This window comes from Phoca vitulina, unplaced genomic scaffold (assembly GCF_004348235.1).
Source record: "Phoca vitulina isolate PV1807 unplaced genomic scaffold, GSC_HSeal_1.0 scaffold19, whole genome shotgun sequence".
Classification (NCBI taxonomy): Eukaryota; Metazoa; Chordata; class Mammalia; order Carnivora; family Phocidae; genus Phoca; species Phoca vitulina.
In genome coordinates, this window is record NW_022589722.1 from 29,379,406 (window position 1) to 29,405,561 (window position 26,156).

The 26,156-nt window shown below is 47.2% G+C and overlaps 1 protein-coding gene across 1 annotated transcript in view; it reads right to left on the bottom strand.

Annotated features, from left to right (window-relative positions):
* Positions 1 to 26,156, bottom strand: part of EFCAB6 (EF-hand calcium binding domain 6) — a 225,008-nt gene that overhangs the window by 166,216 nt on the left and 32,636 nt on the right. Inside the window, exons 6-8 of the mRNA XM_032416504.1 lie at positions 25,670 to 25,758; positions 20,086 to 20,152; positions 2,705 to 2,841 (exon numbers count right to left, since the gene is read on the bottom strand). Coding sequence (XP_032272395.1) covers positions 2,705 to 2,841; positions 20,086 to 20,152; positions 25,670 to 25,758 — 293 coding nt within the window. The remainder of the gene's footprint in view (positions 1 to 2,704; positions 2,842 to 20,085; positions 20,153 to 25,669; positions 25,759 to 26,156) is intronic.

Genomic DNA, 26,156 nt, shown 5'->3' on the forward strand with positions numbered 1-26,156 from the left:
AACATGTCCAGATACTGACAAAAACCTCATCACCAACTTCCCTGTTTTCTGTAAAAATCCAGCATTCTCTCAGACTGGTATTTCCTCCTAAGAGAATCCCGACCTCTCGTCATGCCCAGCCCCATCTGCCTTCATAATACCGGCCGCATATTCACTGAGGACACACAGACAGAATTCCATGGTAATATTTCCTACAGATAAAATCTCAAAAATCAAGCCTCAGTACTGCCCAGGCATGCAGTATCTCAAAGGCTTTTTTTTTTTTTTTTTTTTTTAAGAAGAATAAAGGCAGGGGAGGCAGAATCGTTCCTGAGATGAAAGGGCTAGGGCTGTTTTCCCAGAAACCTGCACTTGGGGCAGGAGACCTCAGAGGTCTGCACAGACTGCAGGCGAGTGGGGCACGCAGGAGGGCCAACTGCAGGGGGGCAAAGGGAATGACACCCATCGACCCGTGAACCTCTTCCGCATCACCACCTACAGCTAGCCGTGGGCTTCCTTGCTCTGCTCAGGCAGCGGCCGACCTCCAGTGAGTTTGTTTGCTTTTCAGGCTGCTCACACTTATTTTATCGGGATTCAAATACTTCAGCCTGCGGGGCAACCGGAGGGTGGGGTGGGTGTGAGAGATGGGAAAGGAAAAGCAAAACCCAATGGGTCTCAGGGTGGTGTTATTAAGTATGAAATTGGTGAGGATTTTCTCTCTCGCCTCTTCCTCACACACGCTGCATGGTATTCTGCAGCCTAAAGAGAACTGCTTTCCAAGGAGTAAAGCGCATTCCTGGAATCTTTACAACCGTGACAGAGTCACTGTGGGACGAGCACCTACTATGTGCATCCGAGGCCCACTGTGCACATTACGGGGAATTTTGGCGCCTGTCCTGCAAAGTGGGCTCCCCGGTCTCCACTTCTTTAAGAGGAAGCTGGGTCTCAGAGAGGCCCAGGAGCCTCCCGAGGTCCTAGGGCCTGGAGGGCGCAGCACAGACCTGACCCCAAGCATGCCCTACTCCAAAGGCCAGGCGTTTGCCACCACCCCGAGAAGTAGAGGCTGGTATTCAATAGAAGGCTGTTTTTGATAAAAGAAAGGATTCAAAAATGCATTGTGTTTCCTGCTCAAAAACTAAAAAGGCCAAGTTAATACTGAAGCAGCTTCTCAAGGAAAAGAATATATTCTTGAGCTTCAATAAGAAAAGCATTAAAGCAATCAAAGAAATGGTCTACTTTTGATCTTCTGCGTTTCTGTTCTAAAGAAAAGCAATTCTATTATGTTAAGTTTCTCAAGCCTTATCATGAAAACAGTATTGTTTTCGAGGCTTAAAAAAAGTCTCAAATAAAAATTTGTGGAGTTCTTTATTATTCGATACTTACGAGATGGGGAAATAGACAGTAACATTTTTTATAGATTCACTAGGTTGGAGACTGCCGTGCCAAACACAAGGTTTATTGTCAAATAAAACACTGTTTTGTTTTTTGATTGCCTGTTTTATAAGAGTGTTGCTTCTGTTCTATAATTGCGTGCACAAAATTATTTAATTTGTTTTGTTTGGATCTTATTCTGGACACTTTCCCAGTCGGAAGGATGTAAAAATTAAAACATCTATTATGTCCTTTTATATTCTGAGGTGGGTTATAAGGAGGAAAAAAGAAGAAAATATTCAAAAGACCAGGAAATACCTATTTTTAAAAAGTCTCCTTGCTTTTCAGCCCCCACGGTGCCCATGCCATGGTCACGTGCCCCCTACACTCCCTTGCCGCAGGAGCAACTTCCTCCATTCCTTCCAGAAGCCACATCGTCTTTATGACACCATGCGAGTGAGCGCAGCCCCCAGTGTCATAGGGATTTATAACTGCAGTGTGATGTGAAACTCTTCAGCTCAGAGTGAAAGAATAAAGTTTGGTGCTTCTGTTAACAGCCTGGGGGATACTTAGAAAAGGGGGAAAAGGCAGGAAGAGGAGGAGAGCTTCTTGGCCAAGTACCACAGAAATGAAGTTAAATGTGGGCCCCCTTCTAGTGGCTTCCATTCAAAACTCAGGTAGCCACAGAAGCCAAACATGTGGCTTCTTTTAAATGATCTGGAGTTTATTGGAGGCTCGAAACAACAACAACAACAAAGCCCAGGCAGACTTCCACACGCTGCCCTCGGGTCAGGAGCAGGTGGTGGTGGCTTTCAGCAGCCATGAAGCAGCTAAACATTTATTCACTGTCCCCCTGCTGCAGTGTCCCCTGGACCCCAGCAACAACCGTCCTCAGAGGGAAGTTAAGTTTCTGTTATTATATCCGGAGTGAGAGCCAGCAGGGAGCACATCAACTAGAGAATAAATCCAGAAATTTGTTCTTCTCTAACCCCGGGCTTTGAGTAAACGTCAACTGTGAACTGGAAACACGGGGGACGGCAGGCGTGGGGCCAACCAGGAAAGGAGAGACAACTGGTGATGGATTACTTAAATAATCAAGATGTGTTCCGATCTGCAGGCCAGATGACTGCCACCCTGGGGATTCTTGGAATTAGAACCATTAGCTCTCAAGTCTGAGCATTTGTGGAGAGCACCACCAACACAGGAGAAATGCCATGAGCACCTCTTTTAAAAACAGTCAAGACAGAGACTGCAGGAGAGGATGATGTCTGGCTCCAGGGCACCTGCCAGGCCCCACTTTGAAACTAGGCTAAGTTCTACTGAGCCATCTCTCACCAGACCTCCGCTTACTTACTTTCTGTATTCATCATCTTTCATCTTCAAACAGAAGGTCTCCAGAACTTTCCTCAGCTCACAGGGCTGGATCAGACCAGTCTTGTTAACATCAATGAGCTTGAAGGCTTTGATAACAGTTTTAATGTTTTTGAAAATCTGTGTAGAAAAAGTGATTTCGGAGAAGTCAAAAGACCCAGTGTTAAAAACCAAAATGGTCATAAAAAAATGTGAATGTTTTTAAATACTTCTTGTAAAATAAAATGTTTTCAAAGACTCACAGTTGTAAGTATTGCAAAATGATATGTCTATGGAAAAAAAGAACACTTTGCATTTATTGAATGTTTGTAAAGCCATTTTCTCTGTAAATGGTCTTAGTAAGTTTTTAAAAAGTCTTTCTGATGTAAAGCAGTAAGTCTCATACACAATTCATTCCCTTTTAGAGCCATGTGAAAAATCTTTTTTGTTAATTGGTGCTTAAAAACTATAGTTCAGGCAGGGCTGGACTTGGATGATCTTCATTTTTCCACAGCCACATGCAAACTGTTTTTATCAGGAGCTGCAAAATAGGACTGTACATTTCAACCCCTTTAAATTTTTAAAAAATATTATAGAAAAGTTGTATAGGTATCTTTCCCAAATTCATCAAGTGCATATTTATCGGGCACACAGATGTGAAAGGCATTTGGATCAGCCCTGTGGAGATGCCGAGTGCTAAGCCATGTGCTTACCCCAAAGCTACTTGTACTTAGAGGACAGGAACATTGCTGGGCCCCACGCGTGCCAAGCATGGAGCTATGTGACTGAATCCCCCCAGCCCACAGGAAGGAAGTACCATTCCCCATTTTTAGATAAAACTGAGGTTCAAGGAGGCTACATGAGTTGCGCAACATCACCTGCATTGACAACGATGATACCGGGATTCTAATGCAAGTCAACCCTTTAGCCATGGCACTGGAGGAGAAGACAAGACATAAAATAAATATTCGCAAAACTGAGCTGTGGGAACGAGAGCCAGATAGAGCTGTAGGCCTTCACAGAAGAGAACAGGCACTTCCAGCCTGAGTCATCCCGGAGGCTTCCTGCAGGAGGAGGCATCTGAGCTGAGGGGTGGCTAGGGCGGGACAGGAGTGCATTCTGCACGGTGGAACATGAAGGCTAGGGATGGGACTGTGGATAAAAAGTGATGAAGGTCTGGCACAACTGGGCCTCAGCAGGTCTGATTCTACTGCCCTGGACTAGGTCAAGTCCATCCCCAGTCCAGACTCGGGTCATCAGTGCCTCTCATGAAGAGGTTTGGGGGGGAAAACTCTAAGATGAACAGGTTGTTTTTTTTTCTCTCTTTTTATTAACATCCCCTACTTCCTCTGCCAGTTCCCTTCACTAGACTGCCTGACCTGGAAGGAAGCCCCGGCAGCCCTCTCCTGGGGTGGCTGCCCTCGCGCTCAAACCTGAGGAACCACGGAGCAGGTGGGAGGGGGCCACTGCTCCCTCTTCTCCCTGGCTGCTTGGACCTACGAGTGCCAGGCCTCCTGGCTGGGCCGTTAGCCCCTGACACGCTGGCCCTGCTTCCAGGACCACTCAGGGCCCCCTAACAGACAACCGCTGAGCCCAGGTCTCTCAGCTCCCGGTCCTCCTCTCGGCCAGATGTCACCACTACCTGCTCAGACTCCACACCATGTCATCCCCAATGACTGCCACTCTCCAAAATCAAGCCCCACGCTCCAACCACCCCACCCCTCTTCCAGCTGCCTCGCTCGAGTGCGGGACCCTACAGCCTTCTCCCCAGCAGGGCCCCCACCTGCCACTCAGTTCCTGGGCACAGCTCCCCCTCGCTCCCTCCCAACCGTGCCATCTCTATAATCACCACTGCATATGCGCTCCCTCCTCCCGTCCCAGCCCTGGCAAGCCCCCGTCCCTGGTTAAATCCAACTCATCTCCTATTCCAAGCACCTGATGTGGCTGCAGAGCGTGGCCCATTCAACACTTCCCTGGGTCCCCTCACTCAAGGGCACTGTGTGACCCTGCTCTACTGCGCTAGTCACTCACCACCCCCATCCAGACTCTGTCCACCTTCTCTACCCTCCCTACCTCCCTTCCCATTATCCCCTCTCCTTCCCCCACACTGAGAGCCTTGCTCCTTATTTACAGGAAAAACAGAAATGGCTATAAGACAATGGCCAATGGCCTGGTCCTCCCCAGCATCTGTCTGACTCCAAACCCATGTGAGGGGCCTCCCCTCCTGTTCCATGATGCTACCTACCAGACACTCATGATCCTGTCCCCCATGACCACTCATGACCCTGTCCCCCATGACCTCACTCACATCTCCCCATAAGCTGTGACCCACCAGGCCCCACAGACTGGCTCCTGGTAGCTCTCCCACCTCATCTCCCCCACTTGTCCCCTGGCTCACTACTTTCGGGCCACACCAGCCCCTCTGCTGTTCCTCCTGAGTGCCAGGCTCCTCCTGCCCGTGCTATTCTTTCTGCCTAGAACATTCTTCCCTGGATACCCACTGTCTCATTCCCTCACTTCATCCAGCTCTCAGCCCACTTGTCATCTTATCAGAAAGGCCTTCCTGACCACAAGTGTAAGTTAGGACCTCACCCCTCACACTCTGATCCTCATCTTCAGAGTACTTCTCACCAACTGATTTAATGCTCATCTTGACTGTCTGTCTCTCCCTCGGGAATGTCAGCTCCCTGGAGCTGGGTTTGGGGCTTTGGCTCCGGGGTCTGGCTCAGTAACTGAGTGAATGAGTGAATCTGTCTTCTTTTCACCTGCTTGGGAAAAGGCCACACCCTGAGGAAGCTTTGTTATACGGCTTCAGGGCCAACCCTGAATGTAAGAATGGCTCGGTCTATGATTGATGTAATAATGATTCTAATAATATCATAATTGAACAAATATTAATTGAATGTCTGTTCTATGCAAAGCCCCATGCTAAATTCTAGACACATCTCCCACTTCTAACAACTGGGGAACACTGGCTGAAACCATCTCAATCTCCCAAACCAGGAATGGCCAGCGAGGAGGAGGGGGCAGGGCATCCACCTGCTGCAAGGCTGGCTCCCAGGGGGCCACCCACAGCCCAGTGGCTTTGTCTAAAAGAGCGGAGCCACAGCCACTGAGAGCCCTTGCTCCACGGCCACACAGAACCCGCAGCACCTCACGTGCTGCCAAATCTCGATTCACCTCTTCTGGTAAAACGGAGGACATGAGGCGATGCGCTTTTTTAAACCCCCGAAGCAGCCCATATGGGTCTCCAGCGTGGAAAGCCAGGAGGCAGCGAGTCTGGCACAGAACTCACTCCCACCAGAGGTATGTCTCCAAGTTTCTTATCATTTGTCAGACTGAAGTTTGGCAAGATCTGAATTGAGCTGCAGATGGTGGGGCTTATCGAAGGCAGGAAAGTTAGGGCCACGGTGTACAAGACTTGTCCCATCCATGACAGGAGAGAAGAGAAAAGCATAAAGGAACCAAGTGGCTGGGGTCACGAGAGTGACCGTGTCCATGCCCCACCCCATTTCCCTGCTCCCTGGGGAAGGGAGGGGAGGCGGGAAAGGAAAAGGTAAAGACAGAAAAACAGGATGGCGTGGGCAGCATCTAGCTCCTTTCTAGGCCAGCGAGACGTGTGCCATTTTGGTATAAGTGGGACATGTCTGTATTAAGAGCCACTGTCTCTGAGCCTCCTGCTTACCCCCCACGCCAGCTCCAAATCCCACAATCTCGCCCCCTCCCACAGTCCCTGGGCTCTAGCCACAAGGAACTACTCAAATTCACAAGCACGGCAGGCTCTCTCGCACACGCTGGAAAGTCCTCACCAGGCCTGCGAAGCCCTACTCGTTCCACCCCTCACTACCCCTCAACCCCACCCTCCCACTCTCCCCTACTGTCTCTGCTCCAGCTGCCAGGCCTCCTTGTTCTCTCTCGCCCGTACCGCGCATGCTCATCCTCCAAGACTTTTGCACATCTGATCTCCTCCTCCTGACAGCTCCCTCCTGGCCTTCATTCAGGTCTGTCACGCTCCACCTGCTCCTACAAGCCTTCCTGGGTGGCCCGCACAAAAGCCTGCACTCATCCTCTGACCCCTCACTTCCTCTTTCTCTTAGTGTTCATCTATGCCTGGACCCCTTCATATTTCTTTCTGTATCTGTTGATTGTCTTCCTTCCTCCACTGAAATGTAAACTCCACAGAGGAGGACTTGGTTTTGTTGGCTGCTTTGTCCTCAGGGCTTAGAATAGCACCTGGAGAGAGCTGGATGCTCAGAAATACCTGCAGAGTGGGTCAGCATGCTGTGTGTGTTGCCCCGACCCATTCTCTGGCCCTGACACTGTCCCTTTGGGGGTAGGAGCCCATGCCCTTCCTCTGGCTTTCCTAGTTACACTTCTATCCCACCGCTGAAGGCCGAACTTTGATCTTGTCAGCTGGGTGTGTTCCAGCCTGAACCAGCTCCCTATCTGGCCGCTGCTCTCCCAGGCTCCATCCCTCAATCCCCACTGCTTTGTGGGAGGGAGGAGTACTCCAGAGGGCCAAGCCCAGGGAGAGAGGGAAAAACTGAGGCACAGTTAGCAAAAGGAGAGGAGCCACGGCCTCTCACTTGCTCCCTCCAAACCCAGCACGCTGCCCCGGAAAGAAAATGTGCTCTTGCTCTCCGTACCGCCCACAGGTGGGCCGGAGAGGGGGGCGCGCCTAGCCTGGCGTCCTCGTTGCTGGAGGTCTGACCCCCTGTGCTGCATTCCACACGCAGCAGACTCTTTTTGTACGCCTGTGAGCTAGAAATGGTTTTTACATTTTTTAATGGTCAAAAAAAATCAAAAGAAGGGTATTTTGTGACATGTGAAAGGTGAATTTCAAATTTCAGTATCCATGAGTAAATGGTATTGGTGCCCAGACGCACCCGTTCATTGGCATGCGCCTCTGGCTGCTGCCCCCACAAACAGTGGCAGAGTGGGGCAGTTGGACAGAACGTCTGGCCTGGAAAGATAGCAATGCTTACTATCTTTACAGAACAAGTTCACGGCCCCTGTTCCACTCTCCCCCATGCACTCCCACTTTGATCTGAGGTGGTGGTAAGTGTTGGAGAGCTTTCTGTGCACAAACACAGGGGAAGCCCTGAGGATTTAAAAGAAAACCAAAACAATAGCTACTTACAACTTTAAATTAAAGACTTGGGAGCCAGGAAATGCGCCTGAGGCTAGAAGAAGCTGCTACAGCCTTCTCTCCCAACCATCTTCCCCATCCCCTGTGCCAGACTCAGTCCCAACACCCTCCCTCCTCCCCCCCCCCCCCCCCAGCCCAGGCCCAGCCAGGAGCTGCTTCCCACGCTCTCTGAGCCCCACGCCAGGCTGGGTGCTGGCCACCACAGCCCCGGCTCTCCACCCCCGCCCCCAGCTAATGCTAGCTAGTAGTCTCCCCTGTACCCTGGCCCCCGGCCCCCCTTCCCCCTCCCGGGCCCCCACTGCACCCAGCCCCCCTTGCAGTACCACGGACCTCCAGAGCAGGGCGGTATGGGATTCTCTCCGTGTCACTGGAGCCCCAGGCTGGGGAGATGCCCAAGGACAAGGGGGATGATGGGCGGTGAACCAAGCATCTAGGGAAGGGAACCACAGTGAGGACAGACTAAAAAGCCTAGATTCTCCCATCTGGACAGCAGGGCTGGGGAAAAGCAGGCTGGAAGGCTTTAAGTTCTGCAGTGTGGCTACATAAGCCAGGACTCATTCACCTAACGTTTCTGGAAAAGAAATGAAGCCCTATTTCACATAGGAGTGAAGTGAAATGAGGAAGTGGGGGGAAAAACGGCAAGAGGAGCAAAATTAAAACATTCAAAAAAAGATTTAGATGAATTTATGGAGGGCAGACTCTTAAGTGCTATTACAAGAAGCAGAGAACATCTGACCTTAAAGAGTAAGGCGGAGAGATGTGGGGAAGAGAAACCTCCCCCAGGCATGATGGTGAGCCACACTGAGAACCACATAAACTGCTCTGGGCTGCAGCAGCTGCCCACCCCCACCACAACACCGGCGCTTCAATGATTCCCTCCCTCCCTCCCCACAAGGGACCTTCGGACAGTGTAGCGCATGACCAGACACTGGCTCTGAGGTGAATCCCAACTCTGTACTATTTTTCAGGTAACCTTGGAACAGTAACCTGACCACTAAACTTCAGTCTCCTCATCTGTGAAATGGGAATGAATAAGAGCACTGTGTCAGCATATGGTTGAGAGGAAATGAGCTCAGGTGTGCAAGCACCTCATGTGCAATATCATAAATGGTAGCATGGTGGGAACTGTAGACTGGGACCAAAGGCTGAGGACAGAGTTCCAAATAACCAAGTAACTACACACCCATGTCAAGAAATACTGAGTACCACTACTCCCTCCCACCCCAGCCAACTCCTCCAACCCCTTCACTGCCGCCCTGCCCAGCCCAAGTTAATAGGAACCTTGAGAGGATGTAAGGTCTTCAGTAGGCAGGAGTCCAGAACCAAGAAGAGGGCCTGGATTAATGAATATTTATTGAAAGGATGAATGTATATATGTATGAATAAATAGACGGACAGATGGATGGATGGTGGATGGATGGATGGATAGATGGATGGAAGATGGCTGGCTGGCTGGATGGATAGATGGATAAAAGGATGGATGGACGGATGGATGATGCATGAATGGATGATGGATGATGGATGGATGGATGGATGGATGGATGATGGATGACAGATGGATGGGTGGATGAATGAATGGATGGATGGATGGATGGATGTAGTATTCATGGGGAAGAAGCTTTAGTAGGCCAAGGAAATCCTTGTACAGATAGGGCAGGAACCTGCAAGAAGAGGCACATAGGCTTCTCATTTCCCAGTGGACTCAGTGATCTGTTGTACACCTTCCTGGGGAAAGGAACTGAGACCTGGACAGAGACAGCAGAGCAGAGTGGGAGGGGCAGATGAGCACAGAGTGTACGCCTACTGCTGGCACGGATGGCATGTATACATTTTCAGTGGGTCGAGCGGAGCCCAAGAAAGGCAGAGGGCTTGAATGGTACCATTCCCGGGGGCTGCTGCTCAGGTGAGGAGACCTGCAGCCTGAGGATGTGCAGTGAACCACCAAGAGTAGAGCTGAGGAGGTTATGCCAGAGGTGACCCTTCTCATCAGGGAACCATATAGTTCAGAGGCCCCCAAAGCACAGTCCTAATAACCCCCCATGTGCCCTATAAGAGGGCAGCCTACCATGCCGCCCACAGAGGACACCAGGACACCAGTGAAGGAAAAGAAAGGCATCCTCCCTTTCCTCAGCCCTCATCACAGACCCCAACTACAACCGGGGGGAGAGGAAGAGAAGGGCCAGTGAGTAAGCAGGTCGCGTGCCCCTTGCGTAGGAGGAAGGGGAGGAGATGGCCAGCTGGGCTGGATCTGAGCTCAAGGTTTAAAACTGGATGGGCCTGTGCTAGACTTGTTTATAACAAAGTGTGACCAGAAAGCCATGAGATCTGCCTAAGAAACCCTTAAGGGATGAAAAGGCAGATTTGCTAGCGCCTGCTTGAGAACCGTGAGAAGAGAAAATCAAACTGCTTCATATTTGTATCCCACTGAGTTCAGATGGTTCAATAAACCGCTAACAGTGGCTGTTATTAGTACTCCATAGTTCTTTGTTTAAAATTCTTTTTATAGCACTTTGAGCTCCAGGAAGGAAAGCTGTGAACCCAAATAAATATGACCACCCAGACGTTAAAGGAGGTGAGAAAAGGCCTAATGTTTCCTCCCAGAAGGCCAGAATTCTCAGTCAGGCTGCAAATAATCCTTCTCTAGGCCCGGCTCCGATGTGGCCCTTCCCGGAGGAAGGCCAAGCTTCTTCACGCCAGCGCGCAACCCACACAGTAAATTAACTTCGACTGTCCACAGTGGTATCTTATTGGCTCCTGTTAAGCTGTTTTCTGTTCAGTTCCTCCCCGAGAACCAGCCTTCCTTGCCCAGTTTGTAGCAGAAGGGGGTGAGAACGGCATCCTACCCGCCCGCCTGGGGACTGAACCCCAAGGGGAGGGGGCTTCTAGCAGCCTCTATGTCTTGGCTCTGCAGCGAAATGGAAGGGTTCAGCATCCACGGCTGTCAGTCTGGCACCTTTCTGTCACCACGACTACATTCATTTTAAATTTAAGGAGTAAATTTTTTAAATGAAACCACGAAACAGGATTTTTCTTACAATAAACACATCAATGCTCATTTTCCTTATTATTCTACTTTTGGCTATTTCGTATAAAATCTTTAATTAAAGTTTTTCTTTGAAATTGTCATTATCAACCCAGAAGAAAGAAAGAGGGAAAAAAAGAACAACACAGCTGTGCAGATATGAAGCGCTATTCAGGACTAAATGAACTGGAACGAAGTAAGTAGCTTGACTGTTATGTTCTTACTTTTGGCTCTGTATTCTCCATAGCACAGTCTAGCTTGTCACTTTATATCGATTCCATCTGTTTACACTCTGCAGAGTATTGGCTTCCTACCGTGAACATTTCCTATTTACCAGCTGGTAGAGATGAGCCAAACCAGATAGGAAAAAATTAGACTACATTCAGAACCCCATAAACACAAACTTTCAATTTGGGGACATGTGGGAGGAGCGGCGGCCGGGCATTGCTCACCTTTAACAAAGGCTTCGCCTCTGTGCCCGGGGCTGATGCTTCCTCTCACTGTTCTGGCGTTCCCCCCGCTGCCCCCCGCGGGCCCAGGATGATGCATGTAGTTATTGAATGCATGCAAATCCTGCCTTTACCATAAATTGAACAAGCTTACACAAAAAGACATCTAAATGAGATCCACGGGAACAGAGAAAAGGGAGCTAAAGAAAGAGCTAAATAAAGCAACCTAAAAGTCAGAGTTGCTACAAGGGAGCAAAAATCCGAAAACTCTGGCTCTGGGTTTCCTTGTAGCCAAGGTGAAGAGGGAAACTTGCTGTCATATACGCCAGAGGCCATGTCAACCTTCTCCCACATTCGATTTCCATTTTCAAAAGGCTTACCTACAACATATAAAGACTTCTAATAAGAAATTTTAGCTGCCATTGAACTTCTGACCCAGCTATGAAAATAAGGCCTACGTCTAAACACCGAGGGCTTTTAACATGTGCCAAATCTAGAAGCAGCATTTCCTGTACCTCCTTTCTTTCTAATCCAGCCCACACTCATAGGATGGGAGCTCCGTCCCAGGCACCACAGGAGGAACTCTGGGGCCCCTGTCACCCTGACCCCAGATCATGCACAGGACAGAGCTACATGCACCCCCTCCCAGGAACTCCATGGTATGCCCGAAACACCTGAGGTGCTTGACAAATGTAGGCTGTTCCTGCTGCTGAGTGACTTCCAAGGCCTAGTCTAGCTGTCCTCCCAGCCACCGTGTCCATGAGACTGCCGAGAGCCATCTCCAAAGTAGCCCCTTCCTCATGGGAAATTGGCACTGAACCACCACCACCACCACCCCAGCCCCATGCTTTAGGGTTCACACCTGACCTTCAAATAATTCCATCTTTTTCTCCATCCTACCTTCCAAAAATGTTCTGTCTCATCCTGCCTTGAGAAACAGAACTCTCCACAGGATGGTCACAGAGCTTGTCTCCCCACTGCCCTGGCCACATCTCCCCGGCCCCTACCTCCACGTTCTCTTCTTGTGTCAGAGTGCAAACCTGACACCTACCCCACATCTCATCCCCTACTCTGTCCTCACCACACTGAAACCCCATCCACGGCCCAACTCAAGTGCTGGTCTCACCTGTCCCATGCAGTGTTTCCTGGCTACTCCAATTACGGTCAACTTTTCCTACAGAACCATTTGTTCATTCAGTAAATGTTTCCTGAGGTCATATCAAGTGCCAGGATCTGCCCAAGGCACTAAAGTTGTAACAGCAAGTAAGACAGAGAAGGCACCTGCTCCCAGGGAACATGTATCCTAGTGATAAACAAGTAAACAAACAAAAATGTCAGAACATTCAGTGTCAGGGAAAATATGGAATTTTAGATAGGTTAGTCAAAAAAAAATCTCCATGCTGAGTGCCATAAGCCAGGATGTGTGTCTGATGTTTACTCAGTGGGCCACCGAAAGCCACGGGGCATCTTCACCAGAGGAGTCTGATGAGATCTGACTTATGTTTTGAACAGATAACTCCGGGTGTCGTGTGGAATAGAGATTGTATGGGGCATGAGGAGGAACAGGAAAAGCAGACCAGGGGTTCCTGACATGAGTGGACATGAGCACTGATGTGTTGGGATGCAGTGGCAGTGGGGATGAAGAGATGGATTGGTCCTGGAAACGGCACACGGGATGCAGCAGACGGGACTTGCTGATGGACTGGATGCTGGAGAGGGGCCAGTAAGGAAACACAGGAATCAAGGCTAATCCTAGGTTTCTGCGTGAATGACTCCATGACAATGGTGGAACCATTCACTCCAATGCTGGGGTGACCAAGCGAAGAAGGCTGCTGCCCAGGGACGGTGAGGAGGACAGTGGTGAGTCTGGAGCCCAGACAGAGATGTAAGCGTGGAGGCCTTCAGCACGTGGCCCACTCTGTGGCCTTAAGCCAGAGGTGACCGCAAACTATCATTTCCCCGTCCATGGGACAACTCATGTCTTCTCTCCTCCAAATGCAAACTCCAACTCCTGCTTTTTTGAGTAACTTCTATGCCCCGGCACTCTGGTAAGATCGTTTTATATTGATTGTCACCAAGAATCTCAACAAGATTGGAAAAACCTTGCACTATTCTTTCCCCATTTCATGGCCGAGGAAACAGGCCCCAAAGGGACTGGCTTGCTCAGGGGCACGCACGCGGTGAGGGTTGGCGCTTGATGCACACCCAGCTGGGGAAGCCCAAGTGCTCCAGCCAGCCTCCCCTACAATCTTGACCGAACTACTGAACATGCAAGAAGATTTTAAAAAAGAAGAAGATAAACAGTCTGAAATGACACAAATTCTGATATAACTGAGTGTTTGCTTTAGCTTCCTCATGAAGCCTTTAGTAAATTAATAATAGAACAACCAAAAATAGGGCCTGGGGTAGAAGCATTTTCAATATAATTTTTTTCTAAAATGGCAACTGATTATTTTGTTACGTGAAATTCTCTAGATCAAAATGTAAGCACTCCTCTTCATTTAGTTGCACACAGACACGCGAATAAGAGCTGTGACATTATTAATCACTATATTCAGTTATGATTGATAGGCTTTTCTGCAAGGAGGAAAAAGTGGCTCAGATACAATCTGTCCCAACAGCTCTACGATATGCTAATATTTTCTTCAGATGAAAGAGGAGATGTGTTCAAATACCTGCTATAATAGGCAATTAATACCAAGTGCACCAAAGTAGAGCTGATAAAAGTGGGATTAGGAGAATATTATAAATTAACCAAAAGCTTGTATGTTTTAGTAAATGGCCTCATTTTGAGTTTGACACAGTCTTTTTATTAGGCAAACAGACTGCATTCCAGTACATTCGTTCATGCTAATGTGGTGTTAGAATGTTAAGGTATGTTTATGAAATGGTTGCAATTCTAATGACTGTTTATTTCTCAAGCAATAATTTTATTAATTTCTTTTTTAGGAAAATCCACCTATTTAAGAAAATGAATCTAAGCCATCACTTGTGTCTCTTCCGTGCGAAGACATTACAGACCACGCGAGCAGCTTAGTACCTCTCATTATTTACTAATTGCTTCTGAAATGACCAATGCTGCATCTATACAACTCCAAGGCACCAGGGTAATCCCATAAAAACTTGTGTCAGATCACTTGGTGTCCAACAGACACACTAGTCACGGCTGACTAGGTGGACCAGATGTTCTGACATCATGGCGCCCAGGCTTAAAAAAGCATCCCTGATTGGGGCGGTGACGTGGTACGAGAGCAAACAGCCTGGGGCTCTGGATGTGTCTATTTTTTTTCCTTTTTTTTATGTCTTTAACTGAATTTTACATTCTTGGATTCTTGTCTTCAGTTAAGAACAGTTCTTTTGTATGTAGGGGTGGCGGGGAAGGGTCATGGCTGTTCTACAAGTACACTGCGCTCTTACGTAGGTCAGTACAGCTTCCTGCCTCTCGATAATTCCCTGTGCATGGTTCACAATGAGCGTTCACCCCACCTCAAGGAGCAAGATGAGCTTTTCTAGCACGTCCACCTTACCCTCGCGTGGGGAGTTGACAAAAGACAAACCGGGTACCAAGACCAAAGCTTGGTGAGCCCAGCAACGTGTGGAGCTTTGTTTTGGTCCTTTTTTTCCTGGCAGATTCTCCACCTGAAGAACATGAAGAACCCAAGTCTGAGGCCTCAGCCCCTGCTGCGGGAGGAAGCTGGGGACCTGCAGGACAGGGAGGGAGCATAAAAGCCCGAGGACGTGGGAAGGAGTGTGAGAGGGCAGGATGTCAGAGCAAGGAAGAGGAGGAAAACTCCCAAATGCCCATTTCAAGTAGATGCTACATGGATGCAAAGATGACTCTGTGGTCCAAACAAAAAAGTCCACTCATGTGTACGGTGGAGGTGTGACTTCTCTGTGATGGACCAGGTCCACCTGCAGGCATAGCAAAGTCACATTTGCTAAATGCAAGGGGAGCATCAATACCTTCCCTACAGGGGCCCTCCGGGAGGCAGGGTGGCACTGGCTGAGGGCAAGGACTCGGGAGCCAAGCTGCCAAGGCAGGAATTGCAGCTTCTCCACCTTCCAGCTGTGTGCCCTTGGTCAAAATGCTCACCCTCTGTTCTAGATTCCTCCATATCAACGTGGCATAAGGATGGCACCTGCCTTGAGGGGTTCTCCTGGAAATTAATCATTTAACACAGTAAAACACTTAGAGCAGCTCCTAGTAAGTGCTCAGTCAGGGCTATTATTTATAGAGCTGACAAAATCCAAAAAATTACAGTGTCCACAGGATTAAGGCAGGGGGTATCCTTTCAGTGGGAGGCCGAAGCAGATGCTGGTGGCCTCCTTCTGCAAATCCACTCACCCCCTACTCCCTTCTTCTTCTAACAAAACCCTCCATTTTCCATTTTGTTTAGATATCTACCCCCTGGCGGCCCTGGAGGGAGCCAAGCCACCACACCAGGAAGTAATCAGGGTTGGTTCAGGCTGCTCATGGTGACCAGTGCCATTGCCAATGATTGATTTGGGTGTGGGACATTTTTCTTGGCTGTGAGTCAGGAGAAAAGTCTCCCCATGTTTATAGAGTCATATTGGAAGAAATAGCATCTGGAAAAAAACTTGACATCACAATACCTGCATGTCAAGCCTGAATGGTGGCAATATCCTGGTGACCAGAGGAGACATGAGTTAGCTGATCCTGCATCTGCACTCCCTCCTGACTTCTCAGGTGAGATGAGAAGTGCTATCCTGTCTCAGCGAGCTCAGCTGGGGGGTTTCTATTTCTCTCGGGGCAGAGCAACCAAACACCTTCATGGCGTAGGTGGGGCCACCTGGTAGCAGGTAAAGCCTACCACCGGAGGGGTTTCAGTAGTGCCAGACAATGGGCTTCACTCACTAACAGATGGAGGAAGGGACTAACATTTACTGAGCGTCTATGGTAAGCCAAGGGCTTTGTGTCTATTATTCTCATTCATTCTTGTAACTACCCTGATTGGTTGTTGTCTCCACTTTAGAGATGAGGAAAGTCAGAATAGTGAGACATCTAAGGCCCCCAGTAGGAGCTGCAGGGGCTGGATTTCAGCCAGGTGTGCCTGATTCCCACTAAATGCCTCTGCTTCCCTAGGAGACTGTGAGAGCAGAGAAGGTGAAGACCAGAGAGCTCAAGGACCTGTCACGCAGATGCCAAGCCATGGCACAGAAGAGAAGCAAAGGAAAGCACATATCTGTGACCAAGTGAAAAGCAAGGGCCAAGGGGATGAGCCTAAGTAAGGTAAGCACGGGACTCAAAGTGCCTACTTATTGGGACCCAGTGCAGAGCCAACTAGGGACCGGGACAAGCTGGAGCCAAAGGAAGATGCCTCGAGGACTACCTGGGCTCACGGAGCCCCACAGGATCAGACAGCAACCTCTTCATGTGAAGCCATGGATCATAATCACCACAGGTTGGGAGAGATGGGACCTGGAGACCATCCAGGCTGGCCCCCACCCCATGACTGACAGAGAAAACCAGGCTCAGAGAGCCCAAGGGTTCAACTGGATAATGAGTGGGGATGTGAACCTACGTTGGAGGGTCTAAGTGCATGTGAGGAAGGGAAAGGCCAAGGAATCAGCCATTGGATCAAGCTCCCTGCAGAGGAAAAACGATTAGGAAGCACGAGCACTGGGGTTTGGTAGGTTTGGGGTGCCAAATGTTAATTATTTGTTGGTTTAGGAAGGCTAGACCACACATACATTTAGCAAAGTCTGGCTCCCAAAATTCAGAGACATTTGCATGCATTCTTGGCTCTAGCAAACCATGCAGACTTATATTTAAAACAAAATAATGAGCATTCTTCCATTCCCAAACTGTATAGATCACCCAGCAATGACAACATATGTCTAAAGAGAGCCTTCCTTTAATAGCTCCCAGGTATCCGTCCCAGTCTCCAACACTCGTGTGTGGACTATTTGCAGGACAAGAGCCTTAACTGGAAATACGCTACTACACACAGCAAACAGGTGAGTATATTTGATTTGTTCTATTTATTTTGGGAGTGGGTGGGAAGGGATGAGATTCACTGGTGTTCCTACCGATCCTTCAAAGGAAGCTGCAGTAATAATCATTCTAGTGATTGCTGGCATTGTCCAGCTGTTCCAGGTGCTTTGTACTGCATATTATTAAGCCACATGACAGCACTTCTGTTAACTAGGATGAAACAGGAAGTTACTCAAATCAGAGGGCTAAAAGCTATCAACAGAAGCGGGGAAAGGAAGGGACAGAAGCAGGGAAGGAATGTGTTTTGTTTGCAGAACCAACTGTTCCATCCAAGGAGACGCCCAACTAGGTGTTTCACCCGAGAGCCCCCTGCTAGGTATGTCTTGCCTGACAGCACTTTATGTGAGCCAGTTTGAGCTGGACTGGAGCCGAGGACCTACGCAGACGCCCCCCTGAGTGGTCCTGAAGTTACCTTTAGCTCATTTTAACACTAACATCCCCTCCTGTGGGCAGAGTTTTCCGCCATTTTTTTTTGAACATCTGATGTATGCACTAGCATGTTGACACACTAGGCATGTGCAATTGAGCCAAAAGTGCCTAAGTGAGCTCCCTGCCCCTGACCTCAATACACAGAATAAAAGCTTCCTGTAGGAACCCCTCAGGGAGACAGTGAGTAGCCAGCTATCTCCATGTCTCCTTACTTTTAACAGGTAACACCAAGTTCTTTGCTTTCAACAAAGGTTGTGTTCAATGTGATGCACCCCAAGCAGCGAACCCCTTGAGTTCGGTTATACTTCCAGGTGGGTGTTATTATCCCCACTAATGGATGAAGAAACCCAGTGACAAGGACTTGTCAAGGCCACCAGGCTGGTAAAGGGCAAAGCTCTGAGATGGAAACCCAGATCTGACCTGGTCCCATTAAAAAGAAAGCTCCAGGCTCTCAGTACAGTCACTTGTCTGCAGCATGGCAAACCAAGACTTAATTGGAGTTTCAGCTTCTCCAGGACTGGAATTTTAATCCAACCAATCTGGAATTTGCTGGTCAGCACCGATGAGGTCATCTCGTCACGTGAGCCCTCTCTATTCCTCCCTCCAAAGGAAGATGAGGTAATCCACCTAATAAGACCCTTTGTCCTTCCCCCCTCCCCCCACCGAGGGAAGGTGACCTGGCTTGAAACTCCTTTCTTTCCTTCTGCTAACAACTTCTTGCCCCGCCTCCCTCCCTATAAAATCCTTCCTCTTTGTACAGCTCCTTGTACCTCCCCTCTACTTCGCTTCATGGGATGCTGCTAAATTCATGAATTGCTTAATAAAGCCAATTAGGTCTTCAAATTTACTCAGCTGAGTTTTTTTTTTTAACAGTCCCAAGGTCAGTCTTGTCTACTCCACCTGCCTGCCCAGAGTCGGGGTCCCAGGTAGAACTGGGGCTGCAGGTGACGCTCGCCAGAATGCACGGCAGAGAACCCCACTAAATCTAGGATTTAGTGCTTCCTCAATCACCCCTCCTCAGCCTTCTCCCCAGAAGTTGCTTGAAAGCTGCACTGTGTAAGCCCACTGATTAACTCACTCCTAACCAGTGGGAGGGCTTCCCCCATGGATAGGATGAGAGGGAGGGGGCTGGGATAAAAGAGGAGTTAGATGAAGGGATGGTTAGTGGTGGAGTTCCCTTGTAGCTTTCCTCATGGTAGCCTTCTTGTTGGTAATTTACAATCCCAGCCTAACTGGGGACAATTACAAACCCAACCACACTCACTGAAATGCTGCATTATTGATCCACGATGGTGTTTATGTGGATACGATGATTGTCATAAACGGTTGAATTTCCCAGGAGTATTTCATGATTAACACAGTTTAGAAAGGGACAAATTAAAGATGTACCCTAAATAATATCAATCACATTACATATTTCTTACAGCATAACACATGAACCACAATAGAAGAAGCAAATTACACCAGGGTTCTTACTAACATATAGTGAAACCAGATTTTTAGGAATATATAATGCTAAAAAAGTATCACATTAAGACGAATTTTCTGGTGTTAATGGCGTCAGCCAGGGAAATTTAGACAAACATTTTGTGGATTTCTGGCTATTTTTTATTTTGAAATGTATGAAAATCTCAGAAGAGTTCAAAAAGGAAAGAAAATTTGACACATTTCAAACCAACATATTGAATCGAGTAAATTGAATCATGATTCTCAGACTGCTCGTTAACTGACAGGCTCAAATGCATTTTTAAAAGGGGTCTGATTCCAACCCCCGAAAGCCACGAGTATCTCCCCCCATCCCTAGCTGTGGGTGATGATGTCTCACCATAATCAGCAAAGAGGGACAAGGCTATGTGCTCCTCTTCTAAACACATGCAGTAGCTTCTGTGGCTAAATTACTCAATACTTAAATATACATCACTCTGAGTTTTCCCGGTTATTTTTACCATGCTGCTCTCGAATGGCACTTACTGCTGAAAAGCAGAAGTTTTCTCCTTCTTAAGAGATCCTCTGCTTCAGTCTTAGACAAAACCAGAAAGGGCAGCCCTACTACTAGGGATCTAAAGTTAATACAAAAGCCATTAATATTCCAGGACTTCTGTTGGTGTCATTCATCCAGAGAGACGCCAGGCGAGCCAGTGCAAGTCGTCTGAATACAAGCTTTCACACGGGCTTGTTACAGGATCTATTCGTCAGCCGGCTTTGACGGGAGAGCACAGACGACAAGATGTGGCTCATTCTGCTTCATCTACCTCTGCTAATAATCACTTCTGACGCAGGGGGTGGGGGTGCGGGGAGAATTTTAAAAGATCTCTATTACCTTTTCTCCTATTTGGGTCTCAAGTTCTTTTACTGTCCGACTGCAACTCATTTCCTTCTCCCCTCCTCTTAAAAAGAAAAATAAAAACTTTTCGTTAAAATGTTTTAACCCAATAAACGCTTACGTAGGACATGCAGAGATCAAAATGATAATGATTTCTAAATTACGTTTTCTAACGCAAGGTATCTCTTAGGCACTGCCGTCTGCCGGCAGCGTGGACTTGGGCCAAGTCCTTAGCTTCTCCGTGCCTCCGTTTCCTCGTCCATAAAATGAAATACAACATTTCTTCCTCCTCCCAGGGCAGCGTGGGAACCGAGTAATTACAGCTGACGCTTAATGAGCACTTCCTGTGGCGAGCCCCATCTGATTTAATCCTCATGACAACTGCGTGGGTCAGGGGCCATTGTTGCCCCGGGTCACAGACAAGGAGGCAGGGAGACAAAGGTCACATGTGGCCAAGTGGAGGTGCCGCTCACCCTCACCCCCAGCCCCTCTGCACTTTGTTCTGACCTCTGAGGGGTCCACAGTCCACTCCGGGGGCACTCTCAGCCACTCCGCAAAGGACTTCATGGTGGATGTGTGTACCATCCCCTTGGCTCCACCTACTTTTTTTTTTTAGATTATATTTATATATTTATTTGAGAGAGAGAGCACGAATGGGGGTGGGGGGGGGGCAGAGGGAAAGGGAGAGAAAATCTCTCAAGCAGACCCCGTCCTGAGCACAGAGCCCTAGGTGGGGCTCAATCTCACGACCCTGAGATCATGACCTAAGCCAAAATCAAGAGTTGGATGTTCAACCAACTGAGCCACCCAGGCGCCCCTGGCTCCATCTGCTTTTATTTAACTATTTTTTTTATTTTGTGTTATCCATATTTCCACACTGCTTCAGAGCCCCCCTCTAGAACAAGCTGGTAGAGACCCACAGGCTGAGGAGCCAGGAGCAATCCACTGGAAGGAAAAAGCTCTCTGGACAAAGCAAAGGGGGCACACAGTGGCGTGAAGCCGAGAGGACCGGGGCTCCGCATGTCCCAGCACTGCTACAGTCAGTTGGCCAGGGAGACCAGAGCCCGCCCAGCAGGGCAGGGGACAGGGGTGAGTTCAGAGATGGAAGTGGACGCCAGCCCTGTGGTGCTGTGGCCGGGATAAGGAATCTGGATTTCATACTGCGGTAAGGGGAAGCCATCGGAGCATTTTAAGCAGAAATGAACTTCATTTTACATAGGAGGAAACTGAGGCTTGGAAGGTTAAGTGCCCAAGTTTGAGGTGGAAACTCACCAGGAATCCAGCCTTATCATTCTATATTAAATGTAATATTTCTTATGTTTTAATTATGTATTGAATAGACACAAGACACTATTTTTAACATATGTTTAAGATTTAAAGAACAGAAATCAGACAAATGCCTGTGTACCCGCCATCAGATGAAGAGACAGAGCAGCATGGGTCCAGAGCCCCGTGCACTGGCTCCCAATCTCAGCCTCCCTCCCCTCCCCAGCCCCAGGGCAGCGCCTCTGCCCAAGGCCACTCGGGTCCCCTTCCCTTCACAGCTGTCCCCCCTGACTCCATCTCAGTGTCTCCTTCGGGAGACACAGCTTATTATCTGATAGTAACTGAGCGACACCAGCTTTCTTGAGATGAGTATTCATTGGAATGGTATGTCTTTAAATCCTTCCACTTTTAACCTTTCTATAAACTTATGTTTAGGTTTTTCTCTTGGCGGATTTTACTATCTCCTATCTAATCAGACAATCTCTGCCTTTTAAGTGGAACATTTATTACAATTACCAATTTACTTGGGATTTCTATTTGGTCTGCCTATTCTGCGGCTTCTTGCCTTCTTTTTGGTCAATCCCGTTTTTATGATCCCATTTGTTTGCCTCTGTAAGTTTGGGAATCAGTCACTCCATTTTTAATCTTGTGATAGTTGCTCTGGAAATTATAACCTGCATATTTCTCAAAGTCTAAAGTTAATCAAAATTTTTAATCTTACCTTCTGGACAAGGTAACAATCTAGAACATTCCATCCCAGTCCCTCCTCTCAGCATATATATTGCTACTGTCGTGTATTTTAATCCTATCCTATTTTTAAATTCCCAAAGTCGTCATTATTCCTAGTCCTTAGTGCTTCCTGAGGTCAGCGGATGTGTTTGGATCTAACCCCACACTTCCTGCCCTCTTGTTGCCCGCATCACTTCCAACTGTCCATCCGGGAGCGTTCTCCTTCCACCTAAAGTACATACGCACAGATACAAACAAGAGGCATGCTTTGTAGGATGAAGAAAGAGAGGCTCTGGCTCAAAGGTGACCTTGAACATGGCAGGCAAAGGTGCCACATGTTTCTCCCTGTGCACACAGCCTGACCTCAGTGCTCGAGCCTCTACTACGGAAAAGAAGAGGAAAAGGGTCCCCGCGTTCCCACAGGAAGAGATCTCAGTCTTCTCAATTCTAGGCTGGCAAATACTTCATTCCCAGCATGTGGGAGAGCCCGTCCCGCTGTCGAACACGTGGGACATCGGCCTCAGTCAACCCAGTGCGTCCCCTCACTGCCTTTACTGCTCTCTGTGATGCCGATGCCGATGCTCTGCGGTCTCACGGTGACATGTCTATATAGGTGTTTCTGTTCATTCGTCCAGCTTAAGATCCCTTCGAATATTGGCTCTTCCCTATCCTTTCCCCTATCTGGAAACCCAATATGGAACCTCCTAGGCCTTCTCTCTCCCCTCCATGTCTCTTATACCTGTCCTCCATATTTTCTCTCTCTTTGTCTTTCTGTGTGGCTTTCTGGATAATGGCTTCGGATCTATTTTCCACTCCACTGATGCTCCTTTCAGCTGCGTTTCATCCACTTTTCCCACCCAACCACTGAATTATATCCACAATTATCGTATCTTTCACTACCAGAAGTTCTGTACTTCTTCCAATCTTTTTTTTTCTTTTTGCTACACAAGTAGCATTATTTCAGTCAGACTTGCATAAATACTGACCTATAATTACAATTTTGTCCTCTATTCACCCAACAGCACAAGGAAATAGGTAGGTTTCCTTGTGCCTTTCTGGGATGCAGGTTTATATTTGTAACCTATCTTCACATGAGGGTTTTGGTGTCCCAGCTTTATATGTACTGGTCTTCTATTAGGTTCCTCCACCTTGGGTAGGCCCTCTAGGCTTTGTCCCCTGTCCCCTTCAGTCCAAATAGCCAACCAAACTGAAACACAAATTCACCAGGATTTAGCCAATACTCTCAAGGCAAAAGCTGGCTTGATAGAATGCTCACTTCTCCTGATTCCGTCTCCATTTCGTGTTAGCCTCTAGGGGAGTACTTACTTTCTTGCCAGCTCACTAGTGAAGAAAAATGTATGTATACATTTTACGTTTTATCAGTCATTTTAGTTGTTTCCAGTGGAAGTGCTGTTCGTGGATATAGCCTATCATATTACCTGAAGGAGCAGTGTCTGCTCACTAAAATGCATTGTCTCCAGCAGTAAAGAAGATTCAGCCCCATGAGTTAAGTCAGTTATAAGCTGAATCTTTCAAATTTAGTTAAAATATTTAGCCTTTTAGGGGTGCCTGGGTGGCTCAGTTGTTAAGTGTCTGCCTTCGGCTCGGGTCGTGATCCCAGGGTCCTGGGATCAAGCCCCGCGTTGGGCTCCCTGCTCAGCAGGAGGCCAGCTTCTCCCTCTCCCACTCCCCCTGTGTGTGTTCCCTCTCTGGCTCTGTCTCTCTCTGTCAAATAAATAAATCAAATATTAAAAAAAAAATTTAGCCTTTTATAGGAAGTAACTTGTGATCCTCTTCATCTCAAATTAACTATCAGACTGATGTTTCACAACTAAAGGAACAAAAACAAAAGACAAAAAAAGAACGCTCCTGCTTTCAGTTTTTCTAGTTGTTTAGCTTTTTCAACAAAGAATATTCAAGTTAGGTTATTGTCCACCCAACAACCTTATCACAAATGGGATTGTTTTAGGTTAAGAGCACGAATATACAGTTTATAAAACAAGTCATTCTTTCAAATAAACCTGGAGATTATCTCAGCCCACCACTTAGGGATCATTAACTAAAGAGAGCACAGAGAAGTCCCTGACCATCGGACCATCAAGGGGATAATACTTTGTCATTCTTGTTGGAACTGCAGCACTGATTCTTTTTTTTTTCTTTCTTTTCCTTTTTAAACTATTTAATTTATTTATTTGAGAGAGAGACACACAGTGAGAGAGGGAACACAAGCAGGGGGAGTGGGAGAGGGAGAAGCAGGCTTCCTGCCCGAGCAGGGAGCCTGATATGGGGCTCGATCCCAGGACCCTGGGACCATGACCTGAGCCAAAGGCAGACGCTTAACGACTGAGACACCCAGGCACCCCTCTTTTTTTTTTAATTGTGGTTAAAAAACAAAACCAAAAAAAAAAACACAAAAAATAAAAACCCACCCCAGATAACATAAAATTTACCGTTTTAATCATTTTTAAGTGTGCAGTTCAGTAGTGTTAAGTATATTCACACTGTTGTGCAACACATCTCCTAAACTTTCTCATCTTATAAAACTGAAACTTGCACTCGCTGAACAAGTCCCTGCTCCCCCTCCCCTCTGCTGCATGAATTCTTACACCTACGTTGAGTCCATGACAGACTCAGTCATGAAAGCTATTATACCAAAATCTGCTAAATTTTCAGGATCAAATTTAACTCTTATAACTATTTGCCCAATTCCTGAGAAAATGAGGTTTACTCATTTAGAGCCAGATAATCTGTGTGAATAATTTTTTACTAAAATGGTCTTTCCTAAATCAGACGCTAGAATCAAAGAACTTTGCAGCTGAGAGAGACATAAGAGTTCATACTCTTAACACTCTCCTTTTTCAGCTCATAAAGCAAATGAGCCCCATGCATACCCTACAGTTATGAGATACAAAGGAGTTCATACAAAAATCTCTTTAAAAAATATTTCATTTCTGGGGTGCCTGGGTGGTGGTCAGTTGAGCATCCGACTGCTGGTTTTAGCTCAAGTCGTGATCTCAGGGTCCTCAGATGGAGTCCCACATCAGGCTCCCTGCTCAGTGTGGGGTCTGTTTGAGACTCTCTCTCCCTCTACCCTTCCCGTTCATGTGTGTGTGCTCTCTCTCTCTCTCACTCTATCTAAAATAAATAAATACATCTTTTAAAAAAATATTTCATTTCTAGCTACTAAAACATGATCACTTTCCAATGAAAGACATTAAAAATAAAATAAAAATGAACAAATTTAAATTTTGAATCTTAATATTCTTACTTCAAAATTAAAATTTATTATTTCCAAATCTGAAATACACTGCATATAAAATATGTTAATCTGGTTTTAATTTGTTATGTTTCCATTTTCAATACAGTATTATTTCTTTTATTCTGAAATATATCCTGCATAGAGGTTAGAGTCTTCTCTAAATAACCTTTTGACTGAGGATTAACTACATTAAATTCTATATGGACAAGCTCTACCAACTCCTCTTCCATATATATCTGTTGACATGATTAGCTCTCCTGACCTTATGCCCTCTCTCTTATCATTCCAAATTTCACATTTTCATTTGAGCAAAAAAAACCCACTTACCTCTTTATAACATTTATATTTAGGTCCATTCCACCGAACCGGGACAGGAATTCAAGATACGGGATGGCACCAGAGCTGGTGAGGGGGATCTACATCCAAACAAGAAGAATGACGGCCAGTTAGAGGATTCAGATCCAAGTAGTAGACAGCCCAGGAGCTTTCATGATGGAAGACAGGATACTGCTGGTGGGATGGGTATTCTAGGAGACACAACCACTTCACCCAGGTGTCTAAGTTCACATGCACCCCCAGTAAGCCAGGTACAAGCAGCATAAATGCCAGAATGCCAGTCTGTGCTCAATTGAAAGTCAATAGGTTGTCTATTAAATTATCTAAAATCTAATTCTATCTAAAAAATAAAGTAAAATTAGTAGAGATATATTCTTTTTTTAAGATTTTTTATTTATTTATTTGAGACAGAGAGAAAGTGAGAAAACGACTTGGGAGGAGGGGCAGTAGGAGAGAGAGAGAGCAGACTCCCCGATGA